The sequence below is a fragment of the Conger conger genome, chromosome 16 (assembly GCF_963514075.1).
Source record: "Conger conger chromosome 16, fConCon1.1, whole genome shotgun sequence".
Lineage (NCBI taxonomy): Eukaryota > Metazoa > Chordata > Actinopteri > Anguilliformes > Congridae > Conger > Conger conger.
The window spans coordinates 12,117,635-12,134,458 of NC_083775.1; the positions used below are offsets into that span (position 1 = coordinate 12,117,635).

The 16,824-nt window shown below is 46.4% G+C and overlaps 1 protein-coding gene across 2 annotated transcripts in view; it reads left to right on the top strand.

Moving 5' to 3' along the window:
- Window positions 1-12,634, top strand: part of LOC133114662 (TLC domain-containing protein 4-B-like) — a 31,960-nt gene extending 19,326 nt beyond the window's left edge. For both annotated transcript variants that reach the window (XM_061224220.1, XM_061224219.1), the window contains exons 4-7: window positions 6,854-6,912; window positions 8,076-8,170; window positions 8,593-8,666; window positions 9,363-12,634. In XM_061224220.1, coding sequence (XP_061080204.1) covers window positions 6,854-6,912; window positions 8,076-8,170; window positions 8,593-8,666; window positions 9,363-9,693 — 559 coding nt within the window. In that variant the 3' untranslated portion in view covers window positions 9,694-12,634. The remainder of the gene's footprint in view (window positions 1-6,853; window positions 6,913-8,075; window positions 8,171-8,592; window positions 8,667-9,362) is intronic.
- The last annotated feature ends 4,190 nt before the right edge of the window (window positions 12,635-16,824 follow it).

Genomic DNA, 16,824 nt, shown 5'->3' on the forward strand with positions numbered 1-16,824 from the left:
CCCTCTCTCGTTCTGAAATGCAGAATGTTTTGCTGAAACACACTGCTGAAACGCACTGCTGAAACACACACACTGCTGAAACGCACTGCTGAAACACACACACTGCTGAAACGCACTGCTGAAACACACACACTGATGAAACGCACTGCTGAAACACACACACTGCTGAAACACACTCACTGCTGAAACACTGCCAAAACTGAAAGTGGTCAGAAAGTGATAAATACATGGCCAACGGTTTATAACTCTGATATGCAAAAAAAAATAAAAACATGACATCTATGATTACTACTGCTATTAGCACTAAAGTGTATAAAAATCTTTATATGTTGTGATTATTTTTGCAGCCTCTTTTATCTAGTCTTCTGCTGCGCACTCTCCCTCTTTTTTGGGCTCTGAAACAAGGCCCTCTTTCATGGTAAACAACAGCAGCCCAGTCTCCTACCCCCTCCTTCCCATCCCCCCATTTCTCCCTCCGATCAATACCCAGCTCCCTCTCCCATTGTCTCCTCCATACAGGGCCCTGATTGGAGGAGGAGGAGGAGGAAAGGGGAAATCCTCTCTCTCTTTCTCTCTCACTCACTTTCTTTCTCTCCTTTTCTTTCCACCCTGTGGTATTTATCGCATTTCATTAGTGTCTTTCTCTCCCTCTGTCTCACTCACTTGTTCTCGTACTCTCACTCACACTTCCTCATACACACACACACACACACACACACTCCCACTCACACACTCCCTCATGCACTCACACACACACACACACACACACACACTCCCTCATGCACTCACACACACACACACACACACTCCCTCATGCACTCCCACACACACACACACTCCCTCATGCACTCACACACACACGCACACACTCCCTCATGCACTCACACACACACACTCCCTCATGCACTCACACACACACACACACACACACACACACTCACACACTCCCTCATGCACTCACACACACACACACACACACACACTCCCTCATGCACTCACACACACGCACACACACTCCCTCATGCACTCACACACACACACACACACACTCCCTCATGCACTCACACGCACACACACACTCCCTCATGCACTCACACACACACACACTCCCTCATGCACTCTCTCACACACACACACACACTCACACACTCCCTCATGCACTCACACACACACACACACACACACACTCCCTCATGCACTCACACACACACTCCCTCATGCACTCACACACACACACTCCCTCATGCACTCACACACACACACTCCCTCATGCACTCACACACACACACTCCCTCATGCACTCACACACACACACACACACTCCCTCATGCACTCACACACACACACACACACACTCCCTCATGCACTCACACACACACACACACTCCCTCATGCACTCACACACACACACACACACACACTCACACACTCCCTCATGCACTCACACACACGCACACACACTCCCTCATGCACTCACACACACACACACACACACACACTCCCTCATGCACTCACACACACACACACACTCCCTCATGCACTCACACACACACACACTCCCTCATGCACTCTCTCACACACACACACACACACACACACTCACACACTCCCTCATGCACTCACACACACACACACACACACACACACTCCCTCATGCACTCACACACACACTCCCTCATGCACTCACACACACACACTCCCTCATGCACTCACACACACACACTCCCTCATGCACTCACACACACACACACACACACACACACTCCCTCATGCACTCACACACACACACTCCCTCATGCACTCACACACACACACTCCCTCATGCACACACACACACACTCCCTCATGCACTCACACACACACACACACACACACTCCCTCATGCACTCACACACGCTTCCTCCGCACTTGTTTGGACGTTTTCTTGAAGAGTACACAGAGGCGCTCGAGTTGCAAGTTTGAGCTCGCGCTGTGTCATTGGCCTGCTGTGATTGGTTAGCCTTTGTCAGCAGTGAGGCGGGCTCCGCTCATCCAATCACAGCGCATGGTGCACTGACCCTTGTGCAGGTGTAGGGGGGGGATCTTCTGCTGCAGTCGGCAGATGTATAGTGTGGCGTTGGGCAACATCCGCAAAGCACCTTGATCTTGATCGGGTTACACTCACCTGCCAATGCAAAGTGCATGTCCTTTAAATGTCAGCTTCTGCAGTCGAAAAATTCAGAGTCTAAAAGTAAGGGCTGCCATTATTTAAAAATTTTGGTTTCTCCTAAATCAGCAGGTTGGGAGCTACTTCTAGCCTTTGATGAGAACACAGTCCCTGATTCTCTCTAGTTGCAGTCTTTTTCCCCCTATTTACCCCAAATTCCCATTGGTCTCATTCCCATCCACTCATTGGATAAATATAAGGGTTAGGAAGCCTTTGCAGTCCTGAGTGGTATTGGCTCACCGCACATCGACGCCACTAAGAACCGGTCACACGGCAGCGCTATAGACGGCTTTAGTGAATTAAGGACCCCAAACCCCCTCATGTGACAGCTTATGGGGGTTGCTACATCTCGCTGTGTTTACAGCACCACACTGACATTGTTCAGGAGGTCTCAGAAGCGGAATTAGCGGGGGTGCTGCTCCCATACGGGCGGACGTGGGGACCCTCTGAGTAGACGAACATAGACGCTATTGTAGTCCGATTCCCGAAACGCATTGGTAAATGGTCTGCGTTTATATAGCGCCCTTATGTGCAATTGATGCTTCTCATTCACGCATCCATACACACTCATGGCGATTGGCTGCCATGCAAGGCACCAACCAGCTCGTCAGGTCTCTTGCTCAGGGAGTAAATAAATGCTGACCAGTAACATTTCCTATTGCTTACTGGCGACGGTATCTTTGAAATTAACTCGCTTTTTTATTTGCCTTGTTCTAAGCAGGATGGAACACTGTAAAGATCTGAGGCTGTATATATCGTTGTACTGTTGCCGTGCGATAAATAGGGAGTAAGCCTCCCTGTTGATAGCCTGATGTAATTGATATATTTTAGAATTGAGACTGAGCAGTCGCCTATTGGTATATAATCAAAGCCTAGACGTTCTGACAAAATGAACCCCGTATAAAAGTTGTGATCACATTGTAAGGTTTCCCTTATCGGCCCATGTTTTTTCAGGTAGGCGAAGGGGGGAGGGGCCCTCTGATTGTGCCTCGCCCACACGCGTATGACAGGCTAGCTCTGTCACTGGTGGGCCTCCGTAGCTCTTTGAATTCAGTCCTCCTGTAACCGCACGGCTGCCCGATGATTGGTCTGATGTGACGTGATTGTCAGGATGCTCTCGTATGTGGTCCGTTTCTCTTTGCGACGTTGTCCGAACACTGACCGTGTCTGTAGAGCGTAGGTATATGTGTTTGCCGACCAGGCCGAGTTAATGGCGATACGCGTTTGCATACACAGGCATGGGGGCGTGAGTTTTGGCGCGTGAAATTGGTGTCATCAGGGGTTAATCAGGTGAGGGCCTTCTCTTTTCATTCTTTAACTTTACAGTCATCCGAGCAAAACCGCTTTAGCCCGTAAAACTCTACTGTAGAGGCAGAGGAATTATCCCTGTCTCCACTACTGCATGTTGAACCGGGACGGAAATGATAATGAAGTCTTAGAGTCGGCAGAGTTGGGATTTGATCAGAAGGAAATCCATTGGCCAAAACCTAGAGGCCTTGAGCAGCCTTGAGGCTCAGACTCTGATTTGTGGTTTGAGAGAAGGTTAGCTGAATGATGTTTTATCTAGTTTGTCTAGATTTTATTCGACCGGACGGTCTAGAGCAGTGGTCTCCAACCCTGGTCCTGGAGAGCTACTGGGTCTGCTGGTTTTCGTTCTTACCCTGCAATTAACTATAATCAACTGCTCTAATTTAATGAATTAACTCACCTCACCTGGTTACCTGGGTCTCAACAGGTGCTGATTTTAAGGTGAAAACAAAAACCAGCAGACCCAGTAGCTCTCCAGGACCAGGGTTGGAGAGGGAGAGAGAGGTCCGCTGGATTCAGGCCCCTCATGTCACCGGTGGCAGTGAACTCTACCACCTACACCACGATCAATTCTGCTCCATAGGCCTGTGAATGGGTGTGGCTGAGATGGCTCTCACTCATCTGCTGTCCATGACCTGTGAGGTGTCCCAAGTACGAGATGGAGACAACACCAAGTGATTACTGGAGTGTAGAAATGTGTTTGGCGGACATATTTGGGTGTGGTTTAGGGAAATTGCTTTTGCATTTGAGCGTCAAATATGTTATGATGCTGTAAAGATGCAGGTGGATGGAAAAGCCAGATGGAAATAAATAAGAAAGGGGCCAAAACAAGCTTGTGTGCATTTCAGCCTTTGGACAGAAGGCTGGATTAAATCATGGGCGCAGTCCTGTGTCTGTCTGCTCCTAACAAAAGCAGAACATCCCATCACTTTTGTACCAACGCATTTCCCCGATGGCCCAGGGAGTAGAATCCTAATATAGCACACAAATTACGGCTAACAAACGCTTGGGCTGGATGCCTGGAGCTGAACGCCTGACTGAAAGTTCAGATTACATTCAGCAGTCCACGAGGTCACTGAACTTCCACAGCTCGTCCATGAACTCTGCCTGGCCTGGGTCAGGGCCGGGCGGCCATGTTTCATTAAAATTCCCTTCGTCATGCGGGTGTGTTCACACACGCACTGCGAGTGTGAGGCGTGAGTGCGTAGTATATGAAATTTGTTTTAGGTGTAAATCGTATTCACAACCTGATGAGAGACAGGAGTATTATACCATCAAAATAGATTTTCCAATTCATTTACGACAGAGTAAATAGTGGCTTGTGTATGTGTCCTATGAAAGGCCGTATTTATGGCAGACTTGGTTTGTGCATTTCTCTGGATGCAGATGACTGTGCTCTCGGTGTGCCCCAGGACTTCAGTGCTGGGATGTGGACAGGGTTGGTCGGGTCGGGGCTGGGATATGGACGGGGCTGGTCGGGTCCGGGCGGAGCTGGGATTTTGTTTTGCATCCCCATTAGCTCCAGCAGAATCGGCGGCTGTTCTTCCTGGGGTCCGCACAGAACACAGCGTTAAGTACATACAGAAGAACATTATCATACTAAACATCAAGACAACAAGCACAGGAAGCCAATCATTGCTTCACTAAAACCAGCAAAAGGCTTTTCACAGAGAGAAACATTAAAGCCATTCACTGCCGAAATTTGTCATGGCTAAACTTCAAAAACATTATTACATCTGTTACCGACAAGTGGTTGTATTCTCGCTATCCAACTAGCCATACTATATATCACTGTAATAACCATAATGAGTAATAAAAAATACAATACTAATAGCCACAATATTAGAAATTGCATGACAATTCATTAATTGACTAAAGACCACCCTTCTAGGTAGTATTTACTGCATCTCATATCATTGAAAAGAGCATCTCTGCTCTATCCTGTGACACGGGCCGCTGCCCGGATGGGGTGGGGATGTGCGGAGGTGTTGGGGTGCGGGTGAAAGGGTGCTGGTAGTGGGGGGCTGACGGCAGGTGGGGGACCCCGGAGGTCAGGCCAGTGTGTGGTTTCACACAGACGCTCCTTACGAACCCTACACCTGCAGGGCGTGTCTGGGATATGGGTTTCTCATATCACTTTCTCACACACACACACACACACACACACACACACACACACACACGCACACAGATGCACATACACACATACATGTGCACTTACACACACACACAGATACACATACACGCATACATGTGCACTTACACACACACACACACACACAGATACACATACTCGCATACATGTGCACTTACGCACACATACACATACACGCATACCTGTGCACTTACACACACAAGCACGCACCAACTCGTACCCGCATACAAGCATTCTCGGGCACTCATGCATGCATACACACACACAAGCACGCACACAATCCTACATGCATGCTTACACACACATACATACGTACATACATACACACCAGCACACATACACACACCCAATCCTACATGCTGGCTTACACACTCCCACATACATGCGTGCACACACACACACACACACACACATGCATGCACACTTGTGCGCACACACACACACACAGATGCATGTACACACAAAAATGCAATCTGTGCAACATGTGCAACCTCTTTGTGTGTACTTGTGTGGGTAAGAAACTTGGATAGTTCAGAATGTAAACTGTTTATTGAATGCTGAAACTAGATCAGCTGTTATGTAAATGTAGTATAGCACTTGATTGACTTTCTGTACCCACGACAACACAGTAGTGTTTCATGTCACAAGTCAGTGGGCCATTTGCCATTATGCTTGTGGAAGACTACATTACCCAGAGGGACCATGTGCAGGTTGTGGGATGGGACTGTTCTGCAAGCAGACAGGAGCTCCATCTGCTATCTTTAATAAAAGGGCATTTGACCACAGACAAATAAACCAAACATAAACTGGTGTAGTATTGACTGAGCTTGAAAGTACTGCAGTTGCAATTTATATTAAGTGGCCAATTTACCAAAGTAATTACACTGTAGTTAAATCACCAAGTGCTGTTTAACTGCCAGCAAGTGGCCATTTGCGTTCCCCATGAAAACTCTACTGGCTGGAGAACCATAAAAAATTAAAAAGTACTCGCACTTGAATAGACGGCGGGGGAAAGTGTCTGTTTTTCCGGTACGTATGGGAGTACTGGTGTGGGTTTTATGGGTGACTGTATTTGTGTAAATGAATGAGCGCTCGCAGTCTTGAGCGTATGTGTGTATTGACGTGCCTCTGCCCGTGTCTATATTCGTGCGGTATAAACTAATGCATTTCTTCTGCTTGTGTAGGGGGGACCCTGGCCTGGTGAAGCTGAATGTAGCGATAACCTGCGGCTACCTCCTCTATGGTGAGTGTGCAGCCTGCATAGGGTTTAATTAGCATTGCGGCAGCAGCCTGGAACCCTACCCCCCTGTCCTGCTGCATTATTCAGTCACTAAGCAGACCGCGGCAGCCTGCAGACCTCTGGGCTCCTCACACAGCGCGCTCTGGCGGGTGAGCTCCGGTTCTAGGGGGCACGCCGTTCACCTTTCCCGCTGGCGTGAGGGCGGCATCCTGCCGGGAGGACGCGAACCCACACCCTTCCGTATGCATTGACAACTGGCCCGCTCAGTGTGCTGCCCCAAACACCGGCCAGAACCGCTTAATCGCCTGCAGTCAGACATCTTACAGATGTGTGCAGCCTGAGTGCTGAAACCAGATGGTCAGCTGCTGCTGCTGCACTCTGTCATTGTGCTGCTCCAGTGTGTGAGTGTGTGTGAGTGTGTGTGAGTGTGTGTGAGTGTGTGTGAGTGTGTGTGAGTGCTGGGCTCTGTTCCCGACTGTTATTCTGCCCTCATTTTCTAAACTCCTGTAATCTTTGTTTACTTCCACCAGGAATAGATGTTATAGTCTCAGAAATGTCCAAACAAATAAAATATTGAGCTAATTAGATAAACAAAATAGTTCCCAAGAAATCCTGATTTCCACAGACAAAGCAATTCAGAGGCCGTTAGGTCTGTTTTTAATTGTACTTTGTGTCCACTACAAACTTTGTACTCTTGCACTTGTATAAACTGTTGTGTTAATGGCTTATCTTGACTGCGGAACTTTGATCCGGGTCTAAAGTAAATCTAGTCCCTCTAATCCTGTGCGACAGGGTGGTGTTCGAACCGGTGTTATCTGCATGCAATGCTTCATTGCAAATACTCATCTGTAACATTATATCACCAAATAAAGAATGTTTCATAATGCTGACGGCTTACCTTTTTGAAATCTGGGGGAAGGGGATAAGGAATCGTCTTGTACTGTTTTTACGAGCTTGATCGCATTTTCTTATTTATGGGAAGAGGCCCGGTTTCTGGGCATGCAGTCAAGTGCTATAGTCACAAATAAGGAATGGCTCAGACTAAGCAGGGTTTTGGGGGGGGGGTTTTTTGGGGGGGGTTGGTGTTGTAAAGGTGCAGTTACATATAGTGGCCAGTAGAGGGAAATGACCTGCTGCTTACTCCAATCTCTCTCTTTCCCCAACAGACCTTGTGCTGCTGGCCCGTAACTGGGGTACGATGGGCGACAGCTTTTTCGTCTGCCACCACTTGGCGGCGCTGTACGCATACGGATATGTCCTGGTAGGGATCAGTGCATTAACACAAACTTACTTCGCGTTGTACTGCAGGACTCTCGAATCCAAATCCGTCCCTGGTTTTCCATTCTCCCGGTGAATTAACTGAACAATTAGTGCCACTGATTGGCTAGACTGCCTTCAGGGCTGACGCCCAGGTAAAGGGAGGGTGGAAAACCAGCAGTACTCGGCCTTCCAGGACCGTGATTTGACGTTTCCTGGTATACAGTATATAACCAGGGGCCTACGATCTTCTATTAATGTTAATATTGTTGTTATTCCCAGCACATGACTGTAGGGATGTTGTTGTACTGCATTAATAGCTATGTGGATTCGGCTCCAGTACATTGAGTTGGTTAACCTATACATACACCGGTATAGTCTGATATTAGTAGTCTACCTACAAATATTTTTTCCTGTGTTTTGCAGACACAGGGCGTGCTTCCGTATTTTGCCAACTTTCGTCTCATTTCAGAGCTGTCCACACCATTTGTCAACCAGAGGTAAGCCTTGGTGCTGTCTGTGTGTGATCTCTGTACTGTCAATGTTTCCCATGTTTACCTGTGATCTCCCTCCCAACTGAAAACATAGCCGTAGCATTATCGATAGCATTGAGTATTAGAGCTAATATCATTTTATCGTACTACAGCGATTGTTGTTTATAATTTCACTGTAAAGGCAGCCTGCTCTCACTTTACAATAATGGACATGAATTGGCTTCGACGTATGTAGTTGTTAACATGATTTAACATACAAGTGCATTAATAAAGCATAAAATTAACTTTTCATTCGATTATGTACTTGTTACATTAATATTTATACATTAGTAAACCATAGGTTAAATGTTTAGGTTAACAATTCACAAAAATGTTTGCATTTTTTCTTGACATTGACCTTTTCCACTCTTCCTTCCTCTTTCTCCTCTTCCTTTTTCTCTTTCCTTCCTGCTCTCTCACTCTTACCCTCATTCCCTATTCCTCTCTCTCTCTCTCTCTCCCTCCCTCTCTCTCTCTCTGTCTCTCTCTCTCTCTCTCTCTCTCACTCTGTCTCTCTCTCTCTCTCCCCCTCTCCCTCTCTCTCCCTCTCTCTCTCTCTCTCTCTCTCTCTCCCTCTCTCTCTCCCTCTCTCTCCCTCTCTCTCCCTCTCTCTCCCTCTCTCTCCCTCTCTCTCTCTCTCTCTCTCCCTCCCTCTCTCTGTAGGTGGTTCTTTGAAGCTCTGTCGTACCCGCGCTCTGACCGGCTGGTGGTGTTGAACGGCGTTGCCATGGCGGTGGTGTTCTTCCTGGTGCGCATCGCGGTGATGCCTCCGTACTACAGGCGGGTGGTGTCCACGTTCGGCACGCCGGCCTTCGAGAGGCTGGGCCTGGGGCCGCAGGTGGCCTGGATCTCCTCCTGCATCTGCCTGGACATCCTCAACACCATCTGGATGTACAAAATCGCGCGCGGCTGCTACAAGGTCCTGGTGGGCGCGGGCAGGAAGGCCAAGCTGAGCGCCCAGGACGGCACCCACACCAACAACCACCGAGACTGAGCGCGCGGGCCGGGACCACGGACCAATCACGGCGTTTCTTCCTTTCCTGTTTCTTTGTGTTTTAAATCCGCTTCCGGAAGAGAAAGTGGGGCTCTAGAGAAGCGCCTAGCAGCCGATCCGCAGGCCTGGCTCGCCAGAGTGCCTTTCCGGACTCGGGAAACGCGGGCCCTGGTTCTGGTCGTCTGTGATCTCATCTGCCCCCCGCCCCCCAAAGCCCCCCAAAGCCCCCTCCAGGATCCAATCAGTCAAGAATGTCTCAAAGCTGCTAACAACGGAATCACCTCACCCTCTCCCGGCATTACCACCTCCTCATGAAGACTTCAGCGCGCCTGCTTACTGAAGCAGCCACAGAGCCGTCCGCCAGAGACCCGCCCATCAACTCCTCCCTCCATTTCGTGTCTTCTTCTCCTTCCCGCTCGACGGCCCTCTGCCTTACTTCACTTCTGGGAGCCTCTAGCCAAGATGGCCGCCGAACAAAGCCTTCAGCCGCGTTGTGTGTCAAAAAAAAATCCCGCTCCATCCGTCCAGTTTGAGATTCAGTTTGAATGCGGTTCCAGTGCCTCCGCACCGCTTCCTCTCTGTCCTGTCCCCGTTACAAACAGGGGGGGCTCACTGTCTCCAGGGTGTGCTCTGCGGGACTCCATCACCGTGTCCCACGTGTTCGTGACACAAAACATACCGGTAGACGTCCGTCGCTACTCTACTTTTCTTTCAGTCTTTGCAGGTAACACCGCTGTCGTTTCAGGCAGCTGTTCACAGAGCAAACACTAACACTAACTGCCCACTTAAGTCCCCTTCAGCTTCCTGTTTCAGAGCAGAATTCACAGTTTGGTCGGTTTGAGCTGTAAAATTCATACCAAAGAGCCCTGGTCCCTTGGACACCGTAAAGTACTTATCTCTCTCTTCTGTCTGTAACAGAAAACCCAAATCCAAATCGCGTGATTTTAGCTAGCCTCACGGTTCCAGAAATGATATTTGTAGTTGACCGATCGCTCAGTAGAAAGGTGGATTTTGTTCAATATATAAGGTGCAATAGGATGTGCAGTTAGTAGCCTAACAGTTTTCTTAAAGCACTGTTAGCCTTAACACACCCTTAAACTAGTTATTTCACATTTTCCAGTTAATCCACATCTCCAACCTTTTAGAAAAAGCTGTGCTCTTGAGTTTTTACTAAGAAATCGTGGAATTTCAGCAACGTAATTTAAATCAATCAGATTTATTTATTCTGTGGTTTTTTTTTTTTTTTTAGGAAAGGGTACATGATTGGTTTGTACCAGTCAATCTGATGACTCAGTTGCAGGTGTAACACCCAGAAAGGCTGTGGATCGCAAAACAAAACCGCAGAACAAGCCAGACCGGGACCAGTTTTCCCGAAGCACTGTTTTCCGGAGAGTCCTTTCATTTTTCAAGCTGTGAGAAATATTTACTGCATTTCTGGAAATGGCCTAATGGACAAAATATTGATAAAACATTAAGCACAATGGTCCTGTGTAAACGGCCAGCGGGTAAACACTGTGAGTTTATTAAACACCACACCCGCTGTGTGTCCGGGCAGTGTTTCCCTGTCTGGAACTGCATTTAAAACCAACACCCCAATAATACAGACATTATATTTATAGATGTATTCTGTTGAGCTCCAGGTACATAAGGATTTTAAGCTGCAAAAGAGCCCTATGTGCCTTTTTAAATCATGCTTGGGTAATCACTGTTTAGACGGTGTCCTCATTGAGGCTGTGTTCAAATCTGCTTACTTGCCTACTGTTGAGTATGCAACTTGCATACTCAATAGTACGCAATAGTGTAAGCTGTTTGGGACAAGCCCTGGGTCTTCTATGAAGCACTATGTACCTTACATGGTGTGTAAGGCTTACCAGCAGGTAGACCTTTCTCAAACCCTGCATCCTCCACAGGGGTGCTCACAAGTACAGTCGGGTTATACCGCCACCTGGAGGTTGCATAAAGCACTGCACAAGGGTCAGGCAAGTTAGTGCTGGGATTGTGAGGTTTCAGGGATCATGGGCTGTAGATCATGGGCTTGTTTGAACCAATCAAAAAGTCTTTGCTTTCCACAACCAAGGCATTTTATTGGTTCAAATTAGCGAGTGACTAACTGCACGTTGTTCCGCCCATTTCAGGCGTAATGACATCATTCGTCGCCATAGCCCCTTCTCAACGTGCAGCGTAAACGGTTCGTGATTCATATGAAGCCTCTGCGATTGTTAGTGTAGTCATAAAATGAAGTGTGTCTGGGAAATTTGAAAAAGTATTGCAATTATGAAATGTTAATCCTATGCAGGGTAATGTTATTAAAACATTGGCTGCAAAGCTGATATTCGTCAGAGAAGATTTTAGCCATTATGTATAGTAAAAAGATACTGTAATGCTATGTTGTATCTCCTTTATGACAGAATATATACTGAGTCCCTTGTATCTGTTAGAACGTGTACTTAATCGGTACTATATGAACAGGGGTATTGCCTGTGACCTGAGTAATTGATAATGTATTGTATGAGATTGATGCCATCTGGGGCCGTTCGTTCTAATACCAGACTGGATCAGTTTTGAGGATGCGAGCCTCGAATCGTCTAGGTTTGATGAAGTTTTGTAAAGTACGAAAGGTCTGCGAAGTGACGCCTTAAAATAATAACTGTGACAATGGAGAGGGGAAATGCGTAAAATAAGCACAAAACTACAAGCGAAGATCGAATGTCTTGTTTGGTTGTTTATTAGTTTGATTTGTTCTTTTAAAGCAATGCAATTTATCTCTGTCGTTACCACCATTGTCATTATCTGTATTAATGTGAAGTGAACAAAGCCGTCTCGAGGCCACATGACTTAGACTGTTGTGCACAACAACTTTCACTAATGTTGTAGTGGTAGCACTCAAAGGGTAAGACTTACTTGAAAGTATTTTGCTTCAATAAATTTGAAGACAAAATTAGTTTCTGTCTTGTTTCCTTGTCTTTAATGTATTCTGCGTTCCTTCGTTTCAATAGTACCGTAATCGGAATGGGAACAGTTTTACTCTGTTAATTGTGTGATATACTGCCATTCACTATTAATGCAATATTGGATATACTGCTTTGGGTGCTGTCTCAAGTCTGTTTAGGAGGGCCACACTACTATATTATTTTGTTGCGCAAGTCATGGATTGACTACATCGTCCAGGCACTTCGTTTCGGAGGCCCACATTGGCCGTTTAATTCAAAACCACGAAACTCTTCTGATACTGATGCCTCTCTCCCAGGACTGGAGTTCCAGATGCAGAATCTACTTATTTATTTGGTTTCATTTCTCATTTGAGGGTGTGGCTATCACCCTTTTTAAATATTTGTAAATGCACTCACAGAAAGTATGGTCCATTTATCCAGATAAGCGTTCTATAATCAAAGAGAAAGAACGCAGAGCTACCCTGACGCCTCCAAAAAGACGTGCCAACTCAGCAAGCGCATCTCCTGGTTTTGTAACTCCGAAAAAAGACAAGCGGGGGCCGTTCCATTCTGAGTGAATCCAGCTCTCCTCTGTTACACTACGGGACGGTGCGAGGCGAATGACTGTTCCTGCAGTGTTTTCTTTACCAAACATGGGCACGTAAGTAAGTATAGATGGACGAAATCCCCCTGTTACACACTCATAGACACATCAGCTGGCTGTTCTCAGCCTAATAAAAAGCAGTTCTAGCTTTGCAGTGTTGCGTCCGATGTGGATTCCGCTTCCCGCTGCCGTTCTGCAATTGATGCGTGCTTAAGATGCAGCTACAGAGAAAGTAGTTTGCAATAAAACTCGCCTTGAAAGTAAATTTCCGAATCAAGTGTGTCTTGGCAGTTTGCACGCTCTTATGTCATTCTGGAATCATTTTTTAAAAGTGAAGTGGCCCCGTTGCGTTACACAAAAGAAACATTTAGGTGGCGGTGTAGGCTCATTTGTGTTAGATCTCTGGAGCCCGCACCACTGGTTCTTGAAGGCATAGGTCACTTTAGGTTTTATTTATTTATTTATTTACACATTTGAAGAGTAAACAGTGCATCCGATGCATTACTTAGTCTAAAATCTTCGTCTCACCCGAAAACTGGCGGATCTTTTGGAACATAACATGCAATATAAAAAAATAAAATAAAAAGTGAACGCCTTAACTGTTCAGACGCTGAAAAACTTGAGGGCCCATGCATTTCGGCGTCCGTTATCCATAACCTGACTAGGCACAAATGGCACAAATGCAATACAGTGAGTAGCCTAGGGGCAATTCCCATGTTTTTCCGGACAGAAAATTGACCATTCCTAAGGAAAAAGAAAAGACTGATTTAAAGAGGTTTAGTGGATATAAGTGTTGAAAAATATTCAATGGTGTGTCTATCACTCGAAATAGAGAGGGACCCTTCTTCTGCTGGCTGCTGAGTAAAGTAGGGATCGAATGGATGTAGCATGAATTTAGGTACCCTCTGCGTGTGTTTATAGTCCTTAAATTTGGGTTTCAAAATATACAGTTGACGGCCCGACACTCTGTACCAAAACATTGTATAACTGTATTGTAGTTCAAGCTCATTGGTTGATTGGTTCCAATTGCCACAGCCAATGGGATTTCAACGTCAGCACGTTTACAGAGAAGGGGAAGGGATAAACAGTGTTGTGGTTTGTTGCTGCTATTCCTCTCTTGACCGTTAAAAGTCCGAAATTACCTATTGTACCTTTCATAATGGGTCTATCGCAGCAAATAATGGAGTGGGTTGAGCAGGTTACAGCGGAGGTTTACGGATTACGGTAAACCGGCCGGTAGAGTAAAAATGAAGGGATGTGTCGTACGACATTCATAGGACAGGGCAATTCATCTTGGGCTTTAACCTGGGGAGGGACAGAGCAGGAGCGGCCCCCGAGCTGAGCGCTCCGCACACGCAGAGTGAAGGAAGGGCAGGGGCCCCGGGAAAAACGGGAGAAAGGCTGGATAAATAACTGATACCCCATGGCTTTAATAAGCTTTGTTCTTTCGTGACTAGGGCAGCTTCTCACACTTACAGTACTAATGTGTAAAAGTAACAACTATACATAGGCTCAGAATAATTCAGATTTATGCTCCCTTTCTCTCTCGCCCACTGTGCACCAAGGTCTAGCCTCCTGAGTGCTTCCCTGTCTCTTCGGTTAGAGAAGGCTTCTTCCATAAATAGGCAGGCAGCTGGACTGAGGCATACTGGACACGAGGGGCTGAAGCTTTGGGAGTGACCCCTCCTCCTCGTATATTTCTCTCTCTCTCTCTCTCTCTCTCTCTCTCTCTCTCTCTCTCTCTCTCTCTCTCTCTCTCTCTCTCTCTCTCTCTCTCTCTCTCTCTCTCTCTCTCTCTCTCTCTCTCTCTCTCTCTCTCTCTCTCTCTCTCTCTCTCTCTCTCTCTCTCTCTCTCCAATTTGTATTGTCAGTGTTTTAGAACTAAAAATGAGAACATTTAGACTAAAAGCAAATATTACTGCCCCTTAGCCTACTCGATTAGCCATTACCCTTAAATCAATTGAGTACGAATACATCGGAAGAGATGCTTAATAAATGCTTCCCGTCTGGTTGCGTGTCACTCGTTTTCTAGTGTCAGTTTTAAAAATGTAAAATGTAAAAACAATGTATTTCATTCGAATGGTTTATTACCATGTTGTATTACAAAAATTTTGAAGCCCCCTCCTTTGTTATTTTAAAACCCTTTTTTTCTATTTCCCCGAGATTATGCGTGTGGAGTCATTCATCAATGCTTAAACCAACAACACGGCAAAATGCCTACGGAGCACCCAGCGGTGGTGAATAAATTATACATTATTTCCGTTTGTACTTCCACTGTAGTCTTTGACGAGGAAGCAAAATATGTAGGCTATATACATGCAGTGGATCAAGTAGGCCTAGACGGAGTCTCCAAGCAAGTGCGTTCTGTGCATATATTTGCTTAAGCAACTTGTATTTTATATAATTAACTTCACAACCATTTAAGCCCGAAGCATGTACAGTCTCGGAACAGATGGGTTCCCCGGAGCTATGTCCATTTAGGATTATTTGAGTCTACACACCGGTAGCGATGCGATCCAACTTTGGCTTCCGTTTCTATAGTCACCTAGGACTTTTCTGCGCGCTCTCATGCCCAAATAAAGCATCGGCATTCCTTCTGTCACTCTCTCTCTTTGAGATGTTTACAAGACCTCTGCTTGGTCCTTTCTCTGTCTTCTCGCTACCTCACTGCTACTGCGTTTTGATGATCGAGTCCTTTCTAATACTGTCCGTGATATCATCGCATCACTTCTTCACTCTACCTTAATGCGGATTTTTTTTGTGCAAGGGCCAGCAAGTTCATATGCTACTTAAACAACGCTGCGATACCTTCTTAGGGCAACTTGACACGCATTCTCCTGTTAATCTTGCATTTTTATCTGCATCTTTTGTTTCCGAATTATTAAATGTATTCTTAATATTCAGAAATTATTAAAAACGGAACCGCTTTTAACTGAATCCGTAATTATTTTAATAACAAACTTGTTTTACGCATTGAGTGCTTGGCTGCTGTTTAGTTTTGGTATCTAGTCTTTTGTAATACTGACAGGAATTGTCGTTTTGACATACACAAACTAAGTCTGTTAATAGATGTCAGTTAGCCAAAAGCCAAAAGTAGTAAAATGCATCAACCACAGTTTTACCCTTTCAGAATCATTAATCGGGCCCTAGATACACCGATGTCTTGCAAAATGGCTCCCCTGATTCTACTCCTCGCTGTCTCACCCTGTGTCCTATGGATATCTCCAACTCATCTCTGGAAATGTCTCCTAACGTCGGTTAATAGCCTTCTGGTAGGCCTAACCCCAGAGACATGTGGATCCGTCTATCAAGGGGGCTGTAGTGTCTCTCCCCCCCCCCCCCCCCCCCCTCAAATGGCAGCCATTTACCCTGCATTCCATTCCTTTGTTCTGCACCATCGGCACGGTGACACGCAGGCGGGCTAATGGGAAAATGGACTCATTGCTCCCGGCGTTCCTGGTGACATCAGGGCTCTGAGTCGGAGCTCACAGTAATGATCACATCAAACGCATTGGGAATGGGGCAGGGATATTGGGTGAGAGCCTCCGCAGAGGGCCTCGGGTCTTTGATAGTTCTCTGGGGTACAGGGATGCTGTT